The sequence below is a fragment of the Liolophura sinensis genome, chromosome 6, assembly GCF_032854445.1.
Source record: "Liolophura sinensis isolate JHLJ2023 chromosome 6, CUHK_Ljap_v2, whole genome shotgun sequence".
In the NCBI taxonomy this organism is placed as follows: Eukaryota; Metazoa; Mollusca; class Polyplacophora; order Chitonida; family Chitonidae; genus Liolophura; species Liolophura sinensis.
The window spans coordinates 38,827,739-38,851,327 of record NC_088300.1 but is presented as its reverse complement, the minus strand read 5'-3'; the positions used below and the strand labels follow the sequence as shown (position 1 = coordinate 38,851,327).

Below are 23,589 nucleotides of genomic sequence, written 5' to 3'. Positions count from 1 at the left end.
TGGAAAACCTGATAGTGTAGCTGATACAGGAAGTCTATCTGACACCAGCATGTATATTAATAGATACTTGTGATGTAACTCAAGGTGGAGTACGTGCTTACACAGCTTAAGTGATGATATATTTCTGGACAGATCAAGCTTCAGATATCACTTTTACATTTTGCACATCTTGACTTTTCCGTATTTGACCGAAATACAGGAGGTATATACAGTATGTGTACAATAGTCTGTAAGACAAAAAAGAAATGAAATTGTTTTGATCTTACTGCCTGATCAATGGGTAAGCTATCATCTCTGTAAAGTTCAACATGTATGGTCCCACAGGGCACAGACAGGCTTTCAAGAGCTCTTAATTATAAAGAGCATGGTAATGCCACCTATACAATCTTCTCTCAAACTTAATTTAAAGGTATCAATATTTGACTGATCTGCACAAATCAGTAAATATACCATGCACGCACAAATAAAATTGTCTTAAACGTTTTTGGCCTGGATTAGCATGGAATATCATCTAAGTATGATATAACAAGTACATTTAGTGTGTTTTCTCAGTAAGCTTTATTCAATAATATACCCTAAATAACCATGAATTTCTTCCTTGACGAACTTGCCCATTTTACCTCTCTAAGAGTTCTGTTGATTTGAGAAGGGTGTTTTGAGGTTTACTTGGAACACGGGATGATATTCTACTGGAAAATTGTAAGTTTCAGCACCAAAATAATATTTATTTGCCTCAAAAAATGCACTTTTGTGGGCAAAATTTTACGTCATTTAGCGTAGGTGAAATAACCTGTAGAGCAGTCCAAACATCAGTGAATACATGAGCCGCTCCAATGGAAGATTCAAATATGTAACATGTAGTGTAATGGAAGATTCAGATATATATCATGTAGTGTGATGGAAGATTCAGATATATATCATGTAGTGTAATGGAAGATTCAGATATATATCATGTAGTGTAATGGAAGATTCAGATATATATCATGTAGTGTAATGGAAGATTCAGATATATATCATGTAGTGTAATGGAAGATTCAGGTATATATCATGTAGTGTGATGGAAGATTCGAACATGTAAGATGTAGTGTAATGGAAGATTTAAATATGTAAAAGGTAGTGTAATGGAAGATTAAAATATGTAGTATAATGGAAGATTGGAATATGTATCATGTAGTGTAATGGAAGATTTAAATATGTAACATATAGTGTAATGGAAAATTTAAATATGTAATATGTAGTGTAATGGACGATTCAGATGTGTAACGTAGTGTAATGGACGATTCAGATATGTAACGTAGTGTAATGGAAGATTCAAATATGTAACATGCAGTGTAATGGAAGATTCAAATATGTAACATATAGTGTAATGGAAGATTTAAATTTGTAGCATGTAGTGTAATGGAAGATTTAAATATGTAAGATGAGATAGACATCTGCTACTCTCCTAAGGTAGAAAACAACATGCAAATTTGCAGTGCAGCTGATTACTGTTTTGCATGATATAGCCACATTAAGGCACAGCTCTGTCATGGCTTGTGAGACCTTTTCAAAGAGAATAGTGTATGGCCATCCATCACCCTTAGTTGAAGCACAAAATGGATGCTGAGAGGTTTCCACGGTAACTTGATGCAGAAAGCAGCCCGGCTGAAGAGTGCTGACCCTGACGGTAAGAGAGATCCCGTGAGAGCTTTATGGAGTCATGTCCAGCTCATCGGATCACCAGACATACCTGCTGAATAATTCAGACGTTCAAAATTAAAAGTTTCTAAGAAATTTTGACAGCAAATGTTGACAGGAATTTCTTTGCTACTTCCTAATATTTTGTCCAATCATTCAAATGATAATGTTTTTCTTAGTTTTATTATGGCTGCATTCTGTACTGAATGATGGGAACCATTTAAGACTTAAGTTCGAGCATGGTTGATAAAATGTGTAGGTCATTCGAAACATGTTCCGAACCTCATAAAACAAAATGTTTCTTTTTTGATGTGATGGCGTCTGGGTGTGAAATATCAAAATGTAACAACAAAAGTGATATCTAGCAGTGTGAAATATCACTTTTATTATATTATAATATAAATGACATGTATATATACATGTACATGTAAGTCAGAACAATTACTGATCACATGTACACTGATTTACAAGCAGAAATATCTCATACACTGTACCGGTATGTCATTCTTTTTGTTTTCTCTTGCACAAAACAGAAATTTATTGTCATTCTTTTCACACAATTTGGTTCTGTAAATCCGTTCTTGTTCACGAAAAGTATCTCAATTATCCTCATGGTTGGAAGTCACACATATCTGACTCATATTAGAGTCATGTTATATCATCTTTATACGCATGTATATAGGTAGGTTTTTTTAAAGCTTGGAATCTGCTTTGTCCTTTCTGTTGAAATTCCCGGTCACAATAAGTGTGGTTTATCTGCAAACAGTCTTTGAAATTCTAGAATGTGTACCCTCAAACATATCCAGCTTTCCTTTGTCTGCCCTCTCATTAATGACTTATCAGGAACATGAATAATTTATTCTGCAGTTCTTGTGGGTTGTTTTACATCAGTGGTTGACTTCACCAGTTTGGTTGAACTTCCCTTTGCATAGTTTTTGTCTGGTATTGTTTTCCACTGCATTAACATACAGCCGCTTGTGGAATTTATTTGTGCTTATTAAAGAGGTGGTGGTGTGGATATTTGCAAGGTCTGAAATTTGTTTTGACCACTTGGTCTTCCACCAGTACGGTGGAAAGTTTATCAGTAACATGCCAAAGGTTGAGGGATTTACCCTGGGTCCTCTGGAATCATCCAGCCATAATCTCTGCTATATCCTATAAGTAAAATAATCTTCAATATGGAGTTCAAGAAAACGAATCAAGTAAGTTAAGTTGTTTGATTGTTCTTCATCTTTAGTATTACAGAGGAAACCTGACTACCCATAGCCAACCTTTGTAAAGAAACTCGATCCCACATGTGTGATCTACTGATTTCCTCAACTCCAATATGATTGGTTGAAGACTATAAAGAGTGGTCTCCAGCAAACATGAACCAGTGCAAACAGACCCACAACCTCCATCATCTGCTGGTTATTTTTCACCTGAAAGGTCATCTGAAATATTATAGTGAACCAGTGCAAACAGACCCACAACCTCTATCTCCTGCTGGTTATTTTTCACCTGAAAGGTCATCTGAAATATTATAGTGAGCAAATTTATGAATCCCCCCCCCCCCCCCCCCCCCCCCGTCCAAGGGATGGAACCGTGTGTGCCGATGGTTGGGAGCCATGTACCATGAAGTTTATCAATGACTTTTCAGAGGTTGGTGGTTTATACCTAAGCACTCGTGTATCCTCCACTCCACAGAACTGACCACCATTGTACAAGTCAAAAGTGTTAAGTGAACAATGAAATAAATATGTGTAGATAAATAAATCCTATCCAAAAATAACCAACAATTTTTTGTGTGTGTTTTAATGCCACTTTAATATGAAAGTTTCCCAACTATGTGAAGAGCTGCTTTTCGACATGTAGCTCATGCAGACTCACACCTGATCATTTGAAGACAATGGTTAAAGGGATTGTTAATTCTCGTTTGGAATGGCTAATTAATCTGTTTTCAATATTGTACAAGTATCATGATTATTATTATCATCATATTATTATTCTGTCCCTTACAATCACTATTAATGCCACTGCAGGTTTTTAGCTGGCAGACTGACTGCCTGTCTAAGACGAAGTAAATAAAGTAAATCAGTCATTTGTATGCATTCTCATGAGAAGTCTGACTGACAGACAGTTGGGCCGATAGCCTCTCTAAAACTGAGATGCCCAGGGCCGGTAGTTTTCTCTGTGTTTACCAAAATGTGAAATCCCACCTTCTTCTCTTATTGAATTCCTGGTCTCAGCAAGCACTAGCCAGAACTCATTAGAATGCGAGTACACACCTTGGTGATAATGTTTTTATAACACGCCAGAGAAAGGCGGGCTTCACTAGAATTCCCCACACGTTTCACAGTCTGTAATAAGCGTGCAAGGAAAGGAAATTTAGGATCAATTACGCCAGATTTTTTTCCGCTCGTGCCCCAATATTTGTAGTGGCTGCCAATGCCTGGGATTGCACAAGGGCAGTTTGTATGGCATGAAGAAGTTGAGGTCATTTATCTGTTGCTGGTTCTTGCATACACCATTTGGTCCATGCCTCACATGCTAATTTACTGCTTTTGTGATTAATACAAGTAGTTATACACCTTTCCACGGCTCCTTGTCACTCTGTCCACATTCAGAAGTCATTTTGTAGTTATAAATATTGTAATGTTTGTTAGAAAATGACCTGAGACAGGACAGTTGCTGTCTTTCTGATGGCATCCAGGGCTATTCAGTCATATGGGGGCTGTTTCTCATATTTGGCATGACATTAACATTAAACACCAAAGTGGTATATGCAGTCAGGATGCGCCTTCATGGTGATTAGGCCGACCCAGTGTAACAACCACATCGAGCAGCCAGTCCCTGGCATACATAACTGTGTGATTGAGCAGATCTAGCCTAAGCCACTCCGAGGACTTAAAAATATCAAGCCGTGGTTACAGGTTCAAATCCAGCTGTTGATTGTGTTGCTGTGGTTGGTGATCTGTCAGAAATGCGTGCTTGTCAAAGCTGATAGTCACGGTACCTTAGATTACCATTGAGCGCACAAAGGTGTCATGAATAAAATTATTTGGTGTGTTCATACTTGAAACTGTTATATGGCAATATCTTATCGATTACATACACAGAAAAATTACAAAAGTTCTCAAAATTTTAACATAGAACAAGGTTTATCTGGATTTGAAGACAAGAATAACGTTTTCACATAGCTATGTATTTTACCACAGTTTGTCGATGATTGCACTTTATAGTATTCAGTATGGGAATTAACCACTTTCACTAACTGACAGATTATTTAAGCTCATTTTAAACACGAGCAGCTAAAATTGATTAAGACCGTAAAACACATACTAATAAAGCTCCAACTCTCTTATAGTTACAATGGATCCCAGTTTGTGATTACATGTGCTTGTACATATCATATGCTTTGTCTTTTTTTAAAATCACCTCATAAAGAATCACCACTAGCTATACTTGTAATTGTTATTTTCTCTTACATGTAAGTTACCAAGTGAGGAAATACCAACATCAACATCAAAATTGAAAGTCTTAGACACAGGTGTACATGAAGACTGAAAGTTTGTTTTCGACAGTTATGGCTCCGAGGCAGTTACCTCTAAGTTTATACAGCACTTGTGTATGGTGTGATCGATGCTGGTGAGAAAGTCAAGTTTTAGTTAAAGTTCTAGTATTACCCAAATTCCTCAACCTTTTGGCATATGAAAGTGCAATTTAATACACATTTTTATTTGATTTTGGAGACAAAATTAAAGTGGTTGATTGGCCAGTTTCATGGCTTGGCAAAAAGGACAATTTTATCCGTCTGCACAGAGTAATGCCTTCAGAATGTGCTGGAATAAACGCCTTGCAAACATAACAAAAGGTTGAACAATTACAGTATCATTATTTTGGATTTAGCGCCAGTATCTGTGCTTTGCCCAGAAAATAAAGATCCTAAATAATGATAACACTGTTACTTTCAAACATGTCCTGACATATATATGTACATGTACATTCATGTCTATATTTTGTGATGTATTAATATAGTGTAAAAATGAGTCTTGCTTTTTAAGAGTTAAAATGCTCTTATATTACATTAGAGTTTCCATTGGAACATGACGATTCTATGACACAAACCAGATGCACATGTGTGCTATTTGACTAGTGTTATGTATATACAGTATATATGTAAACTGATCCTTTTGTGTAATTTCAGGCCTGCTGATCGCCTTCCACTTACAGACAAGTCGCCTTTACCAAATCCCAACGAGTCTTTGATCGAAGAGCTTACCAATCTCAAACAGCAGATTAAGCAAATGCTGAAGGTAAGGTTTGCTTTGTGGTGTACTATGTTGTGTACTATGTTGTGCACAGTGTGATATCCTTTGTGGTGTACCGTTATGAGATGTACTGTGTGGTGTTCTGTAATCTTGTTTTCTGTGTGGTGTTATCTGGTTTCCTGTGTGGTGTACCGTTATGAAATGTACTGTGTGGTGTACTATACGATGTCCTGTGTGGTGTCCCATTATCAGGTTTACTGTGTCATGCAGTATTTCGTGTCCTATGTGGTGCACTGTTATGTGTGTCCTATGTGGTTTACCAGTACAAGATGTACTCTATAGTGTACTGTGTGGTGTACTGTGTGGTGTACTGTATGGTGTACAGTATGATGTCCGGTGTGGTGTCCTATTATGATGTCCTGTGTGGTTAACCATTATAAGATGTACTGTGTGGTGTACTGTTTGGTGTACTGTACAGTGTCCTGTGTGTTTACTCTTATAAGGTGTCCTGTGTGGTGTACAGTTATGAGATGTGCTGTGTGGTGTCCTTTGTGGTGTCATGTATGCTAGATAATTAATAATATGTGCATATAATTCTGCATGTGTCCACTCTAATATAACAGCTAGTTTCTTATTGATACCCAGGATTTCACTAGATAATCTGTGATTACAAAATACTACAGAACTACAAGTAAAAACAGAGCAGTGACAACAATGTGGTAATTGACATACAGTCGCACATATCTGGTGAAATTCGTCCTCCTGTCAGTCAGGGGTTCATTCTACACGTTACTGTTCAAGTGAAGTCCCCTCTTGTCAGATTTCTGAGGTACCTGGCTAAGGCTTAGTTCAGCTGTTACCTATTTGCTTTTACACTTTCTGGACTGGCAACGAATGTAAAAGCAAAACTTAGTATCATCTATAAATGGAGAAAACTTACAGATCTGATTTGTTTCAAATATATGCTTCTCCTCTTCATACAGATTGTGTATGGAATAAAAAGTTGCTATTGATTCTTGTATCCATTGATGTATTTTTTGATACGCTCATGTATATTCACCAAGTTTATATCCATTTCTTTGTGGTGAGTCTGCATAAGCGTCCAGTAAGTCCAATAATAATAGGAGGCGAATGTTCCATCATTGACATGTGCTGATGCATATTAATCACCATATGTTACAAAATTCACGGCTTAATTAGCTCTTGTATATTGGAATCAGTGTTAAGGTAAGTACAAGTATCTTAAAAAAGTGCTAAGGCAACCTGTATCAAGCTCAGGTTGTGCATACAAATAAGGCAGAATATCAACAAGTGAATGTTAAATTGTTGATGCGTATGTGTTGGTGACCATAAATTACAAAACTCTGGATGTTAAGTTGCTTTTATGCATTAGAATCCATGTTCAGTTAAATGTTTAAGCACTTTTTAATTGAGCTGAAATTTTGCATCCATGTGTCTCCAACAAGCGAGCTCCTTAGTAGCCTTGCTACTAAATCTAAGTTGTTTCATATGATAAAGTTGTAGATGGCAATGGCTTGACAGAATTTCTTTCATGAATTTGCTTGAATTTTTGCTTACCTTTCATGCATAACTGGTTAAAGCATTGCATAGCTGCAGCGGTCTTTTGGCTTTTGACAAATGAGGCTGTATGTGCCAATACAGTCCTCACTATATCGACTGCTTTAAATTTGGAGGTTTGCCAGGTACCAGGCAAAGGTTGGTGGTTTTCCCCTAGGACCTACTTTCCTCCACCCATATCATGTAAATGAAAAAATTCTTGAGTGTGGGTGTAAACACCAATCTAGTTAATATATACTCATGTAGGTGTGTGTTACAAAGTACATGTACCACATGGTTTAATTGTTTGTGGACTTTTTGTTGTCTCTATAGGATGGTGAAGACTGGAAACATGATATGATTACCCACAACAACAACAAGGTAAACTGTCCCTACCAGAAGAGCTGGAAAACTCCACACCAGAAATAAACAATATGAACAAAACCAAACATTTAAGTCGAATTTAGCAAAGGAATTTAGTTTCATCTGTTGTTGGGTTGAGTATTTGTGACCTAGACTTTTCAATATATACTGGCTGTACCCGTAAGGTTTACGTGTAGCAATCCTGTTATAAAGTATGGAATGTTTTATCTACAGATATCCGTGCATTCAGTTCCGCTTGCCAGAGGTCCATGCCCTTTGGACCCCTACCTTGTAAGTACCTGGACGTATGTGATACATATAAACACAGTATCTTGTGGAGAGTATTGCTCAGCTGTATGATTGATAAAAGAAGGGCTAGGCAAGGTATCTTAACCCAGTCTGCTTAAAACTGCTTTTGCTATCCCTCATCATAATGTTGGTAAAAAACACAAATGGAGCTGTAAAGTGGAATAATACGGAGCTTTGTGACTGTTGTTGCTGTCATTCAAACATTTTTTGTTTTGTCATGCATTCATTCATTTTCTCTGGACGGTTTGAAACTGACAAGCAGCTATTCTCAGTCAGCGAATACCTACTTATCTCCTACAGTGAGCATGGAGAAGGTGTAAACTTATGTATTACACAAATTGTCTTTCCTACACATTTCTTTAAGTATTCTCCAAGATTATAAAGTTGGTGTTCTGTATGTTTCTTAGGAAACCCTAATGTGTGCCTCGATCCTATGTCTTTGCCTTTCTCTGCACTTCTATACAAGGCCTTCATGTCAAACACGCTAGCTAGAATGTTTCATTATTGAATAGTGCGGCCTTGCATGTGAATAAAGGTTAAGAAAATCCTCACTTAAGTTTACATGTATGCATCACTTCAGATTCTCTTTCACACGACACCATCTGACTCCAGGGTGCGCTGCAATCAAGTCGCCTTCTGGCTCACACGGGCAGTACTAAACAGTTATAGCGCCCCATCTAGTCAGATAGTTTCAACTTTAGAGTCAGGAGAAAGATGATCAGGAGAGGCGTCAAAGCCCAATCCAGCTCTTCTGAGCGTCCGATTACCGGATGTTTGTTTGACTTCAGTTTGAAAGTACTTGGTTATGAAAACAATAAAGTTTTCAAAGGGCATGTAAAATCGTAAATGTAGTAACTGAAGCAGGTGACGAAAATTGGACCCCCGATAATTTATTTGGCATTCAGATTGTGTGGGCCGAAAATTACTTTCACTTTACTTTGAAAAAAAAAAAAAAAAAAAAAAATGCCGACCGACCGATGCGATTTCAAAAAACAGGATTTATTACCTGCAACAAACAACTCTTTAATGATTGCCTGTCTTGAATAAAATGATCAGATGCACATGTCATCCGGGATGGCAGGGGTCTCCAAATATCAGTAAATACAAGCCATCCATTGACTGAGTTTTCGGGCTAGGTGCCTGTTGTGGAGGGGGTGGAGGTCAACTGTAGGAACTGAGGCCCTTAAAAATGTATGAGAATCGAAATTTTTGACAGTTAGGCGCCCTTCACCGGTAGTTCCACCCCCTGCCCTTCTGAGGCCAGATTGGGCCCTGGGCGTACATTGTGCAAGTTCAGTTGGTGTATATTTCAATGAATACGAGATAATGGAATGTTTGAAAAAGTAATGACTGGGTGCCGCACTGTAGCCTCGTGTAAGGAAAAGGCTAGCGACTCTCTACAGTTGATGTCACAGCCTTCTGATTGGAACAAACAAGTAACTTAACAACTGCTGCATTCCAGGAGAGAAAATCTCTTTATTTTCTTTTTTGTTTGGCTTTATGGGATATGAGCTTTGCCCTTGTCATTTTCTATAGTCAGCATGGCCGAATCACCTATAGCAAGTCTCGTGCAACCACGGTCAAGTCTTGTGTAATCGAAGGGAGTTCTTTTATGAGACCTGGTCCTTATTTTCTCAAATTGTTTGCTTTTGTAGGCCATGTATGTAACCTTATACAGTATCCTGCGTTGTGTTACTGCAGTCGTAAGCCACACATAGGCATGGAATAATCTAGAATTTAGTTGTAAAAGTATCGCGATTATCTCCTGTGGTCTGTGTTGTACACATAGAGAAAGCCCACATGCCTGCCAGGTGTGTACTATTGTGACGTCACAAGGTCAAGGGGGGGCTCGATCATAGTAGATTTTCTCATGATTGATCACCAGGTTCTACCATTTTTCTTCTGTTTTTGACATTTTAAATGATCAGAACTGATTCAGGGGACACCAAACTCTCTACAGTTTGGCAGGCCCAGTGCTGGGGATCTACTTTAAGCGTGATGTAAATCTGATATGGTATGTGAATCGCATTAAATACATACATTACCGTGACAAGTCACTCTCCTTTGAATGATCAATCAGTTCTTTTGAGAATTGTTTCGTTGACTTCTATATCTCTTTAGCACTGTTGTCAATAAAATGATTATGTTAAAGAAAATATGCAGTAAAACAAAATGCAGTCTTGAAGCCACTAATTCTCTCATAATGTCCCTCTCAGAGGTTGCGAGTAGAGTGTCGTAGTCATGTGGTTTCTGCCTAAAGCAAGAAATGGGCTGACGTCAAATATTTAAGAATAATGATTGTTGTGAGGGAGAGTTGCTGGTCATAAAATTAAAGCTGTATGGCAAGAGATACAGGATTTTAATGTTAATGCATGTAGTGAAATGCTCTGTGGCTCAATCGGTTAGAGCGCTAGCACAGCGTGATGACCCAGGAGCCTCTCACCAATGCGGTCTCTGTGAGTTCAAGTCCAGCTCATGCTGGCTTCCTCTCCGGCCGTACGTGGAAAGGTCTGGCAGCAACCTGTGGATGGTTGTGGGTTTCCCCCGGGCTCTGCCCGGTTTCCTCCCACCATAATGCTGGCCGCCGTCGTATAAGTGAAATATTCGTGAGTACAGCGGAAAACACCAATCAAATAAATAAATCAAATAAGTGTAGTGAAACGATTCCCTTTTACTTAACAGATGCTTGCTAGTTGCCAGCCTTGATAAACAGGGTGTTTTACACAGAAATGCACATTTCAGTCAGTCAGGTAGGGTCAACACATAGTAACCAGCAGCGAGTAATTTGCCAGCCATTGTTCATGAAACAATACTGCAACTTTCTTAATTGTACTGTAGCTGTTTGGGCTTTCACAAAAACTGGAATAAGACAGACAGCTGATCTAGTGGTTGTCTACAAATGTTAGACTGCATAAAGTGTCATACAATCTGGAGCCCTATGAACTGTTGTTACCAAGGCCCCTCAAGATGTGAGAACTTGGCAGTCTACAAATTCACTCTCCGTAGTCAGGTAGGAAACTGCACCTCATTTGAAGAAGGACAAGCATCACAATTTCCCCTGACCATTTTGAGTTGATTTAACAAGCTGTGATGATCATCCCTTTATGTATAGGTAATTGACTTACATATGTGTAGGAAAGGTTGACCAAACCTTGCCCTGGCTGCCATTGTACTAACACATAAATGTAAACCAGCAATGCTGTATGATTTATTTATTTATTTATTTGATTGGTGTTTTACGCCGTACTCAAGAATATTTCACTTATACTACGGCGGCCAGCATTATGGTGGTAGGAAACCGGGCAGAACCCAGGGGAAACCCACAACCATCCGCAGGTTGCTTGAAGATCTTCCCACTTAGGAGAGGAAGCCAGCATGAGCTGGACTTCAACTCACAGGGACTGCATTGGTGAGAGGCTCATTACGCTACGCTGAGAAATATATGAGAAATGTGTGAGAAATTTTATTGCTTAATTAATACATGTAATGTTATTGGGTGCACAACTTGATGGGGTTAAAAAAAATGGTGCATAAAATGATGTTCCATGCATGTATATACTGCGTAAGGGAGCACTGTAAAATATGAAGACTTCCAAAATGCGACTGTCTTGCAAAGAAGCATGGTTATAAGGCATGATCTTAAATATATATATTAAAAATAAAAATGATCAAGAAAGTTTGGTGGTCCCCAGATTCTATTTCTCTGAATGTTGCTGCAGGGTGGTAGAGGTTTTCTGTGCATGGCAGATGAGTGAGATGTCTACATGTATATGAGCAGTCTGCCTGCACGGTCACTCTGTGTAAACACACTAAACCATGTGTGCTTGTCTGACCGCGCTCACACCTTTCTCGCCCCCTCGGTCCTCAGCCCTGAGGCTAATAAGGGCAAACAAGAATATACAGCAATTGGATTTATTACTCAGCGTTTCCTTGTTGTGCCACAGGCTGTTGTTTGCTTACTGTAGCCAAAAGGCTTCAGGACGAACACATTGCGATGGAGTCAGGCACATTACATGTTTACATGGGTTGTGTGCCAACATGCTGACTCCACGTACGTGTTGACTGGCCAGCATGCAACATTCACTAGCTGTTAATTCACAAATTTCAAGGCTGTTTCAATGAACATGATCTAATGAAGGGAACTTCTGAAAATGACTAAACAATGGCTGTGTTGAAGTGTTTGTTACAAACATTTTGGGTTTACAGGCATATCTGCTTCTGCATCAGCACTGCCATGGGTCAGCTGTACAACTGGCAGTTGCATCAGTCTCACATCATCAGAAGTACTGTAAATTATGTAACGTTTGCATTCATTACTGTGTACGTGTACACATACACGTAAAACTACATGTATTCTACCTCAGCTAAATTGTACATGTAGTGTATAAATGTAGATATCCAGAATCTTACTTCCGTTCATACTATGGTGAAGGGTGTGGAAAATCACTACAGGAGTCCTAAAACAAGGTGCCAAATACATGCACGTGTCAGTGGCATTGGTTCTGTTAAAATCAGTGATACATGTAGTAGCTGGATCAGTTTATGAAGCTGAATTTCAAAGTTACAGTTTTACAAAGTACAGTCCATTGTACTTGTGGAATTCAGAAGTCATTAGCTTTGAATCAGTACCCTTGGCTGCTGGTGTTGACTTGTAGGTTAGCCCATATGACAGTGGTGTGAATCAGTACCCCTGGCTGATGGTGTTGACTGTTGTAGGTTAGTCCATGTGACAGTGATGTGAATCAGTACCCCTGGCTGATGGTGTTGACTGTTGTAGGTTAGCCCATGTGACAGTGATGTGAATCAGTACCCCTGGCTGATGGTGTTGACTGTTGTAGGTTAGCCCATGTGACAGTGTTGTGAATCAGCACCCCTGGCTGAAGGTGGTGTTGACTGTTGTAGGTTAGCCCATGTGACAGAGATGTGAATCAGTACCCCTGGCTGATGGTGTTGACTGTTGTAGGTTAGCCCATGTGACAGTGATGTGAATCAGTACCCCTGGCTGAAGGTGGTGTTGACTGTTGTAGGTTAGCCTGGGTGACAGTGATGTGAATCAGTACCCCTGGCTGATGGTGTTGATTGTTGTAGGTTAGCCCATGTGACAGAGATGTGAATCAGTACCCTTGGCTGATGGTGTTGACTGTTGTAGGTTAGCCCATGTGACAGAGATGTGAATCAGTACCCCTGGCTGATGGTGTTGACTGTTGTAGGTTAGCCTGGGTGACAGTGATGTGAATCAGTACCCCTGGCTGATGGTGTTGACTGTTGTAGGTTAGTCCATGTGACAGTGATGTGAACCAGTACCCCTGGCTGATGGTGTTGACTGTTGTAGGTTAGCCCATGTGACAGTGTTGTGAATCAGCACCCCTGGCTGATGGTGTTGACTGTTGTAGGTTAGCCTGGGTGACAGTGATGTGAATCAGTACCCTTAGCTGATGGTGTTGACTGTTGTAGGTTAGTCCATGTGACAGTGATGTGAACCAGTACCCCTGGCTGATGGTGTTGACTGTTGTAGGTTAGCCCATGTGACAGAGATGTGAATCCGTACCCCTGGCTGATGGTGTTGACTGTTGTAGGTTAGCCCATGTGACAGTGATGTGAATCAGTACCCTTGGCTGATGGTGTTGACTGTTGTAGGTTAGCCCATGTGACAGTGATGTGAATCAGTACCCTTGGCTGATGGTGTTGACTGTTGTAGGTTAGCCCATGTGACAGTGATGTGAATCAGTACCCTTAGCTGATGGTGTTGACTGTTGTAGGTTAGCCCATGTGACAGTGATGTGAATCAGTACCCTTGGCTGATGGTGTTGACTGTTGTAGGTTAGCCCGGGTGACAGTGATGTGAATCAATACCCTTGGCTGATGGTGTTGACTGTTGTAGGTTAGCCCATGTGACAGTGATGTGAATCAATACCCTTGGCTGATGGTGTTGACTGTTGTAGGTTAGCCCATGTGACAGTGATGTGAAATCAGTACCCTTGGCTGATGGTTGTTGACTGTTGTAGGTTAGCCCGGGTGACAGTGATGTGAATCAGTACCCCTGGCTAAGGCCCCATCCTGTGAAAGAGTCTGAGGCAGAGCGGGAACTGAAGAAGGCACAGGCTACTCGCAGCTGTTTGGAGTCCAACCTAGATGCAGTGGTCACATCTCGGCATGGAGGAGCTGATGTCTATGCTGTGTTGGATGCTCTCTACAAAGATGGGTTAGTGGAAGCTCTTTACACTTATCAGTAGTATGCCTACCAACTGAGTGTTCCATGCAGTTTTCGCAATCCTTCTTTCTGTAAGAATTTTGCACTAAATCTGTTATCATTCAATTATTTTCAGAAATTTAAGCTGAATTTACTGTGCGGGCATATTAAGCTTAAATAAGCTGTGGTCACTTTTTGTGATAGGTTTTTAGCATTGCTGTTATTTTGTTGGCCAGTGTGCCTGATTTGAATGAAAATCAATAAAGGTCGCCCAAACATCGACTGGTGTTTGATGTTTTTACTAATATCGATTAATTTAGCATTACCTGTAAAGGTCAGTAACGCTGAGTAAAGGTCGACTTCGACCTGTCCTATTATAAAGCTGTAGGACTTAAAATCACCCTCAGTTATATATGGTTTAAATCATCAAGTGCACTTGTGAAGTAGAACTACTTTTTTGCTATAAATGTCTTAAGAGTTATCTCCCTTTGACCCAGGGAAGCACTACTGACATCCAAGTTGTAATTTATTTGTTTGATTGGTTTTCAATGTATTCAAGATCTTCCCACTTACAATACGCCAGTCAGGTTGAAAGGTGAAGGAAATATGAGTTCCTGGAGTAAACCTCAATTTTATACATGTAGCTGACAAACTTTGCATTCACGAAACACAATATTAATAGCGGGATTTTGCACTTCTGATAGACTACATTTACGTGAGTTGTCATTAATTACTAAATTTATTACCATCAGAACCCTTTTCTGTTAAAATCCATGTTAAGGTAATTGTTTAGGTAAATTACCATGTTAAGGTAATTTAATTTGTGTATAGAGCTAAAGTTTTGCGTTTGATTTAAGGCTGTACCTTTAAAGGACGCGGAATGAATCTGTACACTGTCTTGAAGTTTTTGACTCAGGGTTGACTAAATTTGGAACTGCTTTATTTTAACTCCTCGTTCTGACAGGCAATCCTTGGAACTGACAAGGATTCAGAGGATGGTGGATGATCACATCTTGGAAGCTGAGACGCAGCTTAAGGTTAGCGCACAGAAAGCGAGCAACTTACCCTGAGAGAATTTCATGATTTCATGGAGATTCATTTACCATTTAAAACATGTTGTTTAAGGTGGATGTTTATGGATGGGCAGTTTATAGCGTGTCATGGTGAAAAGAATTAAAGCATTGTTGTCCACCTGGCAAGAGTTGCCGGATTCCAGTTCTTCATGTAAAAAGACTAATGTTTTCTTTTTGAAAAAAGTAGTTTGACCTTTTATGTTTGAAGTTCTTGTTTCCTGGACATTTGGATTTCTGTATTCCCTATGTGTTGATACATGTTTTACACCCTGAAGATGTGAGATGATGTTTACACCTGTACTTTACCTGCAGATAAACGTCAACTTTTACTGTACTACTTTCAGAGGGAACTTGCAAAAGTGCCTGTATGTTCAACAACAACAACCAAAGACAACAAAGCTAGGATACTGAAGACTGATAAAACCAAGCCAGGTGTCAGTAAGATCAGCAAAGCGGGTGGTGTGCAGAGTCAGAGGTCCAGACAAACAATACAGCTGGGCAAAGAAAATACAAATAAAGTGTCCAAGGTGAGTACAAACATTTACTGTACATGCAGCTTGTAGCTGCCCTGGACCAGTGTTAGTTGTCATGTGGTCCAATTATTCCTGGATTAATTTTGACAGTTGTAGGTAAGTTGTTTATACCTCTGTATTTGAATTGAAAAAGTAATTAAAGAAAAAGTTTTGACAGTAACTTATCCATTGTAATTTGAAAGTCTTTGGCAAGATGCCAACATGCATTTTTAAACATGTTGAATGTGTTGTAAATGCCAAAGCTACTCTAGGAAAATTTGAGAGCTTGATGCGAGCTTGGAGCTAGCTCAGACGTTAATACTAGCGAAAAGCAAACTATACTCAGCCAGCTCCACTTAGTACAGCTCTTTCTGATCTGCCCAATTTTGTTGGCTTAAATTTGAATGGCTCAGTTTAGTCCATCATTTTCGTCCGTGCGAATGCAAAACGGCAGTTAGGGCTCAGCTGCATACTAATTCCCAAAGAAAGTGCAAGCAGCCATAACATAGTGAACTGAACTGAACGGAGCTGGCTCCAAAATGGACCTTTTTCAGTCTGGCATATTTGCCCTTGTGTGACCGTGGCTATGGACCACAGGGGGCATGTGGGTGAACCAGATTGAACCAGGCTGGCGGTATCAGGCAGAACTGTTGTTGGGCCCAGTAATTCTACAGGATACATTTGGCTGATATGCTGGAAATAACAAACTCACGTAATAAAGCTTTATGCTGTCCCTATATTTCAGAAAGTGATACCTACATAAGTGAGAATACTTGACTGTCAATACGCTTATCCCCAATACCACTACAATAATGTACCAAGAGGTTTGTTAGTTACCTGGCACCGGATGGGGGTTTATTAGTTACATGTACATGTACCTCACACAGGATGGGGTTTTTTTAGTTACATGTACCTGGCATAGGATGAGGGTTTGTTTGTTACATGTACCTGGCATGTAACGGGGGTTTATTAATTACATGTACCTGGCAGAGGATGGGGGTTTATTAGTTACATGTACATGTACCTCACACAGGATGGGTTTTTTTTTAGTAACGTACCTGGCATAGGAGGGGGATTTATTAGTTACATGTACCTCGCACAGGATGGGTTTTTTTTTAGTTACAAGTACCTCGCACAGAATGGGGGTTTATTAGTTACATGGCATAGGATGGGGGTTTTGTTAGTTACATGTACCTCACATAGAATGAGGGTTTATTTGTTACCTGCGCCTGGCATAGGATGGGGGTTTGTTGGTTACATGCACCTCTCACAGGATGGGTTTTTTGGAGTTACATGTACCTGGCACAGGGTGGGGGTTTATTAGTTGCATGTACCTGGCATAGGAGGGGAGTTTGTTAGTTGCATGTACCTGGCAGAGGATGGGGGTTTATTTGTTACCTGTACCTGACATAGGATGGGTGGTTTATTAGTTGTATGTACCTCACACAGGATAGGGGTATATTGGTTTCATTTTTACCCAGGGACAGGATGTGCCGGTATATGGTGTCAGTAACTCTCATGTTGATCTTTGTGACTATGTCATTGCAGACAATTGCTTGTGACACCATTATGTTGTCATGTAGTATTTTGTTTTTTTATTATTCATCAGAAGTGGCTGTTGGCTGACACAGAGAAGTTCCTCAGCCAAGTGTATGGAAAGGCCCCGTATCAGTGTCAGCCCAAAACCCTCAAGGAGCCTTACCTCCACTATGTGAACACAGCCCGGCCTAGATCCACCAGGCCTACGGCAGTGGTAGAAACTACAGGTTAGTCACTCTAACTTTAAGTTCAAAAATTTAGACACAAGTAGATTTACATGTAGTGATATAAGCCGACTGTGGTTAAAATGTTGAAAATAATGTTAAAAAGGCAGCCTTTGTAGTTTTATAGAACAATCAGAAGAGTGAAAGTAACTTCACTTAAGGCTATTCTGCATGTATGTCTTGCTTGTAAGTTTCTGAATTTCTTACACGTATGAAATTCAATTTTTTTGTATTGAAAGTTTGGTGGGCAAAGCCAGCGTAAGTACATTCTGACAAGATGCAGCAGTGAAAACAACATACACTGTATGTGTATCCGCTATGATGCCAAAACAGGCTCATTCAAATGCATACATAGATATTAATGTCCTTATCTTTTTTCATGTTTTACTAATTTCTTCTCTTTATACAGGAGTGGAGGTTAAGTCCACTAAGGTTCAGACAAATGTAGCTGTTCCACTGGTTAATGGCCAGTATTACTTCAAGACAAAGAAAGGAGAGGCCAGGAAGACAGGTAATTCCACCGTAGCATTGATCATTTTGTCAACAGTGTCGGAGATTGCTATAGACTGCTTTGTACAGACCGACAGACGGACAAAGCAGCCTTCCTATATATAGTGGAAATTCGTTAGATTTACTTAGTTTATAAAGTTTGTTAAACATACATATATCTCCAGGGGAATAAGAAACCCAACCATTGTGATGCAGCATTTACTGAGTTATCCCCCTTCATTTGATTATTTTTTGATTCTTTTTAATTACTATTATCATGTCCTATTGATTCCATGAGATTTCATGGAACTTGGTAAATGGACCCAGTGGTAGGCGTTTTGTTTAGTTCCTCATATTTCTGTCCAACTTTCTCCTGAGTTGATATTTCAGCGTTCAATTCTTGTCAACATCATAAATGTATCTTGAAAAAGTATTGAGCCAAAATCTGTCAAACTGTAGTAAACATGGACATATTGGAGAAGCCTCCATAGATTAATTTATAATTAGTATGACTTTTGTTCTTAAGTTAGAGTTAATATTAACCTGATTGGGATCTGCTATCATAACCTGTATTGCCCCAGCTAAGCTATAATGCACTTCTCCTTGTTGATGTGAACGAAACAGAGCCATGCCAATTTTTAGCTAGTCTTGCGGAGTTAATGAGGTATTGTGAGAGGGAGATCAGATGTCACCGGTCTCCAGTTTGGTTAAAGGCAAAGAAAACACTAAAATAAAGTATTTATCAGATGGAAGACCATTGAACATTGTCCAGGAAAATAGTTTGACTTCTAGAAGTTTTCTAACCGACTAAAATACATTTAAAACACAGGATTCTATGGTGGTCTGTTGGGACCCAGTGGATATCAGTGACATCACAGCAGTATTTTTGGCCTGAAATAATTCATTTCCAGGCCCGTTTGTTGAATGCATTTATCACTCTAAATGAAGATGCGTTTTGAATAGTGAAATATAGCAGTTTATGTGTGTCGAGTGGCAAAAAGCTGAAGTGATATCACTGGTCACAATATGGTCAGGAAAGGCCACGGCAGAATCGAAAGTTTTAAAGGCATTTTACTGGGAAAGTATTCTAAAAAGCATACATCAAACTGTTTTCCCCGCACAATATTTAATGGTCTTTCATCTGGCATGTATTTTATTTTAGTGTGTTCTTTGCCTTTAAAGTTTTTGGCAAATCATAGGATTGTAGTGGCGAACCACAGTACAGAGATAACCAATCATCAGTAGCAATTTTCATATCAAAGATCAGTGAGCATTTTGCTCGGCTATTCGCAGGGTTACAGTTGTCTCCCATAGTACATGGAATGCCAAATGCAGTGAGCGATTTGCATATCCAAGACGGCTGTGGTAAAGTTTTGCATTAACTCCCCACAGTGTCTGATTCCACCACAGTGATTTACAACTCCATACCATGTGAAGTCATTGCTCTGCAATCCTTACACATACAATAAATAGTCATAATGACAGAATAATAATTTTTTCCTTTCTTTTTGATTTAATGGCAAGACCTTAGCACTATATAATTAGAGGATAATATCTGTGTGTGATAGTGTCATTCTACTTTATTTGGGTTTAGAGGTGAGTATTTGAATGTATCACATGACCTGAACATTATGCAGTTTTACAGACTGCTCAATCAGGCGAGCTAGCAGTGTTCACTGAATGCCTTGTTAGATTTTGAATTGTGCCTTGACAAGGGACAGGTACAGTAGCTGAACAAGGCTCAGACTGAATGGTTTGTCAGACATGTTAACTTGTGATTAATGTTATGTAGCGGGGCAGAGAAGTGAACTTATCACCATGGCCGTGCCCCTGGGTTCTCCACAAACTGAAGCAGGGGTAACCATCAGCACCTCCTTTGTCCCGCCCCCTTCCCTGACAACATCACCCAAACATCAACCCAAAGCCTCTCCACCTTTAAATGTTACCATGGTGACAGTCTTAGAAGAGGAGGAACCTGTTGAAAAGAAACAAACCCTCGTTAAACAGGTTGAGTATACATATTCTGGTTATATTGATAAATATATCTATGAGAAGGTATTTCATTGTCTGTAGTAAGAAGTTTATTTTAAGGATTAGTGTCCTGATTTAGCATTTTTTCTCATAATGAGCTTCTCATTATAAAAATTATTAAAAAAGGGTACTTTAATCATAGTTATATGGCTCTTAAGATAATTAGACAGGTTTGATGCAAACCGCCAACACTTGGTAGTCTCTGCCAAATTACTTCTTACAAATCCAACTTTTACAAGCTGTTTGCCATTAGTGCAGTATTAAAAAAAGCTAGAAGAGTGACAACAAGCATATCAAATTTCTTCCAAAAGGATTTGCTGCTCTGCATGCGGTTGTAAAAACAGACAGCTGAAATACCGCTAATGTCATTCATTCACTGTTTTCACAGAAGTCGCAAATTAAAATCTGTCCTTTATGACTTTATACCTGATGCATTATACAGTGTACATTATTGTGAGAATGTCTGTGAAGAAGGTGAGTTAGTATCTGACCATTGCACATGTATCTGTTACTCTGTTTCAATCTAGCTGTTACCCAGCGTGAATGTGTCCGGGGTCAGCCCAAGGACACATGGCACAGAAGCCACCTCCACAAATTCAGTTCAACCCGCAGACCTATTTTGATGTAGCACATCACGATGCATCAGCTTGTGAGGTAAAAGTAAAGTTATTTACAATGTACTTATTAGATTCAGCATTGTATATGTCCAGAACATAAAGCAGCATTATTTTAGCTTTACCCCTGAGGTATCTTGTTTTATAAATGTAGTAGATTTGGGGCTTGAAGAATTGTGTTGTGTTTTTTTTTTTTTTTTTTTTTTTTGAGGAAAATAATGCACGTCCATTTATTCTTTGCTAGGGAGGTTGAAGTAAATAATAATTTGGTGCTCTCATTTCATAAATTTGAGCTTTTTTTGTCTGGATGATAAGTGTAGAATTTCATTTGGTGTAAAATGCTGAAGTAGGTTTGTAGATAGTACATAATGGCATTATAGTGTTAACAGACAGTGTCAGTTGAAGTGTATTGCTAAGTGATACATGCATTTTAACACATGTTTTATGTCTCTTAACTTAAACAAGAAGTATCAGACATATAGCAATGTTAAGTAGCCAGTGGACATTAAAGTACTGAAGATTGTCTATAAATTTGGCAATGTATTTGAGGTATGTCTGTATCTGTACTCTGTAGGAGGAGTCAGAAGAGGACGACAGCTGTCAGATGGAGATCACAGGGACAGGCATGACCCTCCCTGGTTACCAGGCTCCACCCCCAGCAACCTACTATGGACCAGAGTTTGCGCCTGCTGCACTGTAAATCAACCTGTTACAGAATCAGAAATCCTTGCTAAAATCTGGAACTAAGAGATTCCAGAGAAATACAGGCATTAGAATGGTTAGTTTCTTCTTAAATGGTAATGAAGAATCATTAAGATATTGTAAACAATACATTTCGCATATTATCCTATATTATATTACAAAAAGTATGCACACCACTGTATTTGCAGCTAGGTGTGTAATTGTAAACTTGAAGAGCCAAATACGGGGGACATTTTGATACTTCATAGATACAACCAAATTGCAGCATACCCCCAAAAAAGCCAAAATTATGGCGAATTGTGAGTTATCAGTGGTGCTCAGATTAAAAGGCTGGTCTGCGTTTGGAACTGCTACATTTATATGCACCTGCACTGTGGAAGTTTAAATGACATGCAGCAATGATTTGTCTCTATGCTTACATGCATGTACTGTTAGGTAGAATGATTTACTTGCCTGATATGGAGGTCAGATTGATCAGTCGTGGAAGTGAGAGAAACACCTCACCTCACCAGGTACCTGACTAAATGTCTGACCTTCATCAGCAAAACCTGGCTCCAAACACATTCTTCTTATGGGTAAATGATGCAAGTTTTTAGATGTGCTGAATGACTTGCAGTACTGAACTCATTCAGAGAAATGGTAATTTTCTGAGGTCATTTATTGACGATGAAGAGAAAAATGTAAATCTGTAATTAAAAGTAACTACCTTTACTTTGTTTAATTTACCTATACAAAGAAGAGGCATGACCGCGTACACTTGTGTCATATACCCAAGTGTCAGCATCTGCGTCCAGTAACAGGGAAATATATATATAGTAAATGTTAGGACTGGTGTCTTAAAAATTAGCACATGTATTGGGCTCAGGGTTTGCATACATGTACATGTGGAGCACAATATTAAACAAGAGGGGTATGTTCCATCACTGATGTGCTGTGTACAATACTAAACATGAGGGTGATGTTCCATTACTGATGTGCTGTGTACAATGTTAAACATGAGGGGGACGTTCCATCACTGATGTGCTGTGTACAATATTAAACATGAGGTTGATGTTCCATCACTGATGTGCTGTGTACAATATTAAACATGAGGGTGATGTTCCATCACTGATGTTGCTGTGTACAATATTAAACATGAGGTTGATGTTCCATCACTGATGTGCTGTGTACAATATTAAACATGAGGGGGGTGGTCCATTACTGATGTGCTGTGTACAATATTAAACATGAGGTTGATGTTCCATCACTGATGTGCTGTGTACAATATTAAACATGCGGAGGATGTTCCATCACTGATGTGCTGTGTACAATATTAAACATGAGGTTGATGTTCCATCACTGATGTGCTGTGTACAATATTAAACATAAGAGGGATGTTCCATCACTGATGTGCTGTGTACAATATTAAACATGAGAGGGATGTTCCATCACTGATGTGCTGTGTACAATATTAAACATGAGGGTGATGTTCCATCACTGATGTGCTGTGTACAATATTAAACATGAGAGGGATGTTCCATCACTGATGTGCTGTGTACAATATTAAACATGAGAGGGATGTTCCATCACTGATGTGCTGTGTACAATATTAAACATGAGGAGGATGTTCCATCACTGATGTTGCTGTGTACAATATTAAACATGAGGGTGATGTTCCATCACTGATGTGCTGTGTACAGTATTAAACATGAGGGTGATGTTCCATTACTGATGTGCTGTGTACAATATTAAACATGAGGGTGATGTTCCATCACTGATGTGCTGTGTACAATATTAAACATGAGGGTGATGTTCCATCACTGATGTGCTGTGTACAATATTAAACATGAGGGTGATGTTCCATCACTGATGTGCTGTGTACAATATTAAACATGAGGGTGATGTTCCATTACTGATGTGCTGTGTACAATATTAAACATGAGGGTGATGTTCCATCACTGATGTGCTGTGTACAATATTAAACATGAGGGTGATGTTCCATCACTGATGTGCTGTGCACAATATTAAACATGAGGGTGATGTTCCATTACTGATGTGCTGTGTACAATATTAAACATGA

The 23,589-nt window shown here is 39.2% G+C and overlaps 3 protein-coding genes across 4 annotated transcripts in view; all 3 read left to right on the top strand.

The window, feature by feature from the left end:
• The window catches only part of LOC135467181 (uncharacterized), a 55,211-nt gene extending 47,298 nt beyond the window's left edge, over positions 1 to 7,913 (top strand). The window contains exons 9-10 of the mRNA XM_064744947.1: positions 5,864 to 5,972; positions 7,818 to 7,913. Of these exons, the coding sequence (XP_064601017.1) occupies positions 5,864 to 5,972; positions 7,818 to 7,913 (205 nt within the window). The remainder of the gene's footprint in view (positions 1 to 5,863; positions 5,973 to 7,817) is intronic.
• Positions 7,914 to 8,066: 153 nt separating this feature from the next.
• On the top strand, positions 8,067 to 21,514 carry LOC135467180 (uncharacterized). Its single transcript, XM_064744946.1, has 9 exons — positions 8,067 to 8,138; positions 14,162 to 14,358; positions 15,311 to 15,383; positions 15,764 to 15,946; positions 17,541 to 17,697; positions 18,104 to 18,205; positions 19,976 to 20,190; positions 20,742 to 20,868; positions 21,403 to 21,514. Exons 1-8 carry the CDS (start codon positions 8,067 to 8,069, stop codon positions 20,835 to 20,837), a joined length of 1,095 nt encoding a protein of 364 aa, XP_064601016.1. The 3' UTR covers positions 20,838 to 20,868; positions 21,403 to 21,514.
• The window catches only part of LOC135468538 (TALPID3 protein-like), a 14,917-nt gene continuing 12,822 nt past the window's right edge, over positions 21,495 to 23,589 (top strand). For both annotated transcript variants that reach the window (XM_064746843.1, XM_064746842.1), the window contains exon 1: positions 21,495 to 21,606. The gene's annotated coding sequence lies outside the window, so the exon portion shown is untranslated. The remainder of the gene's footprint in view (positions 21,607 to 23,589) is intronic.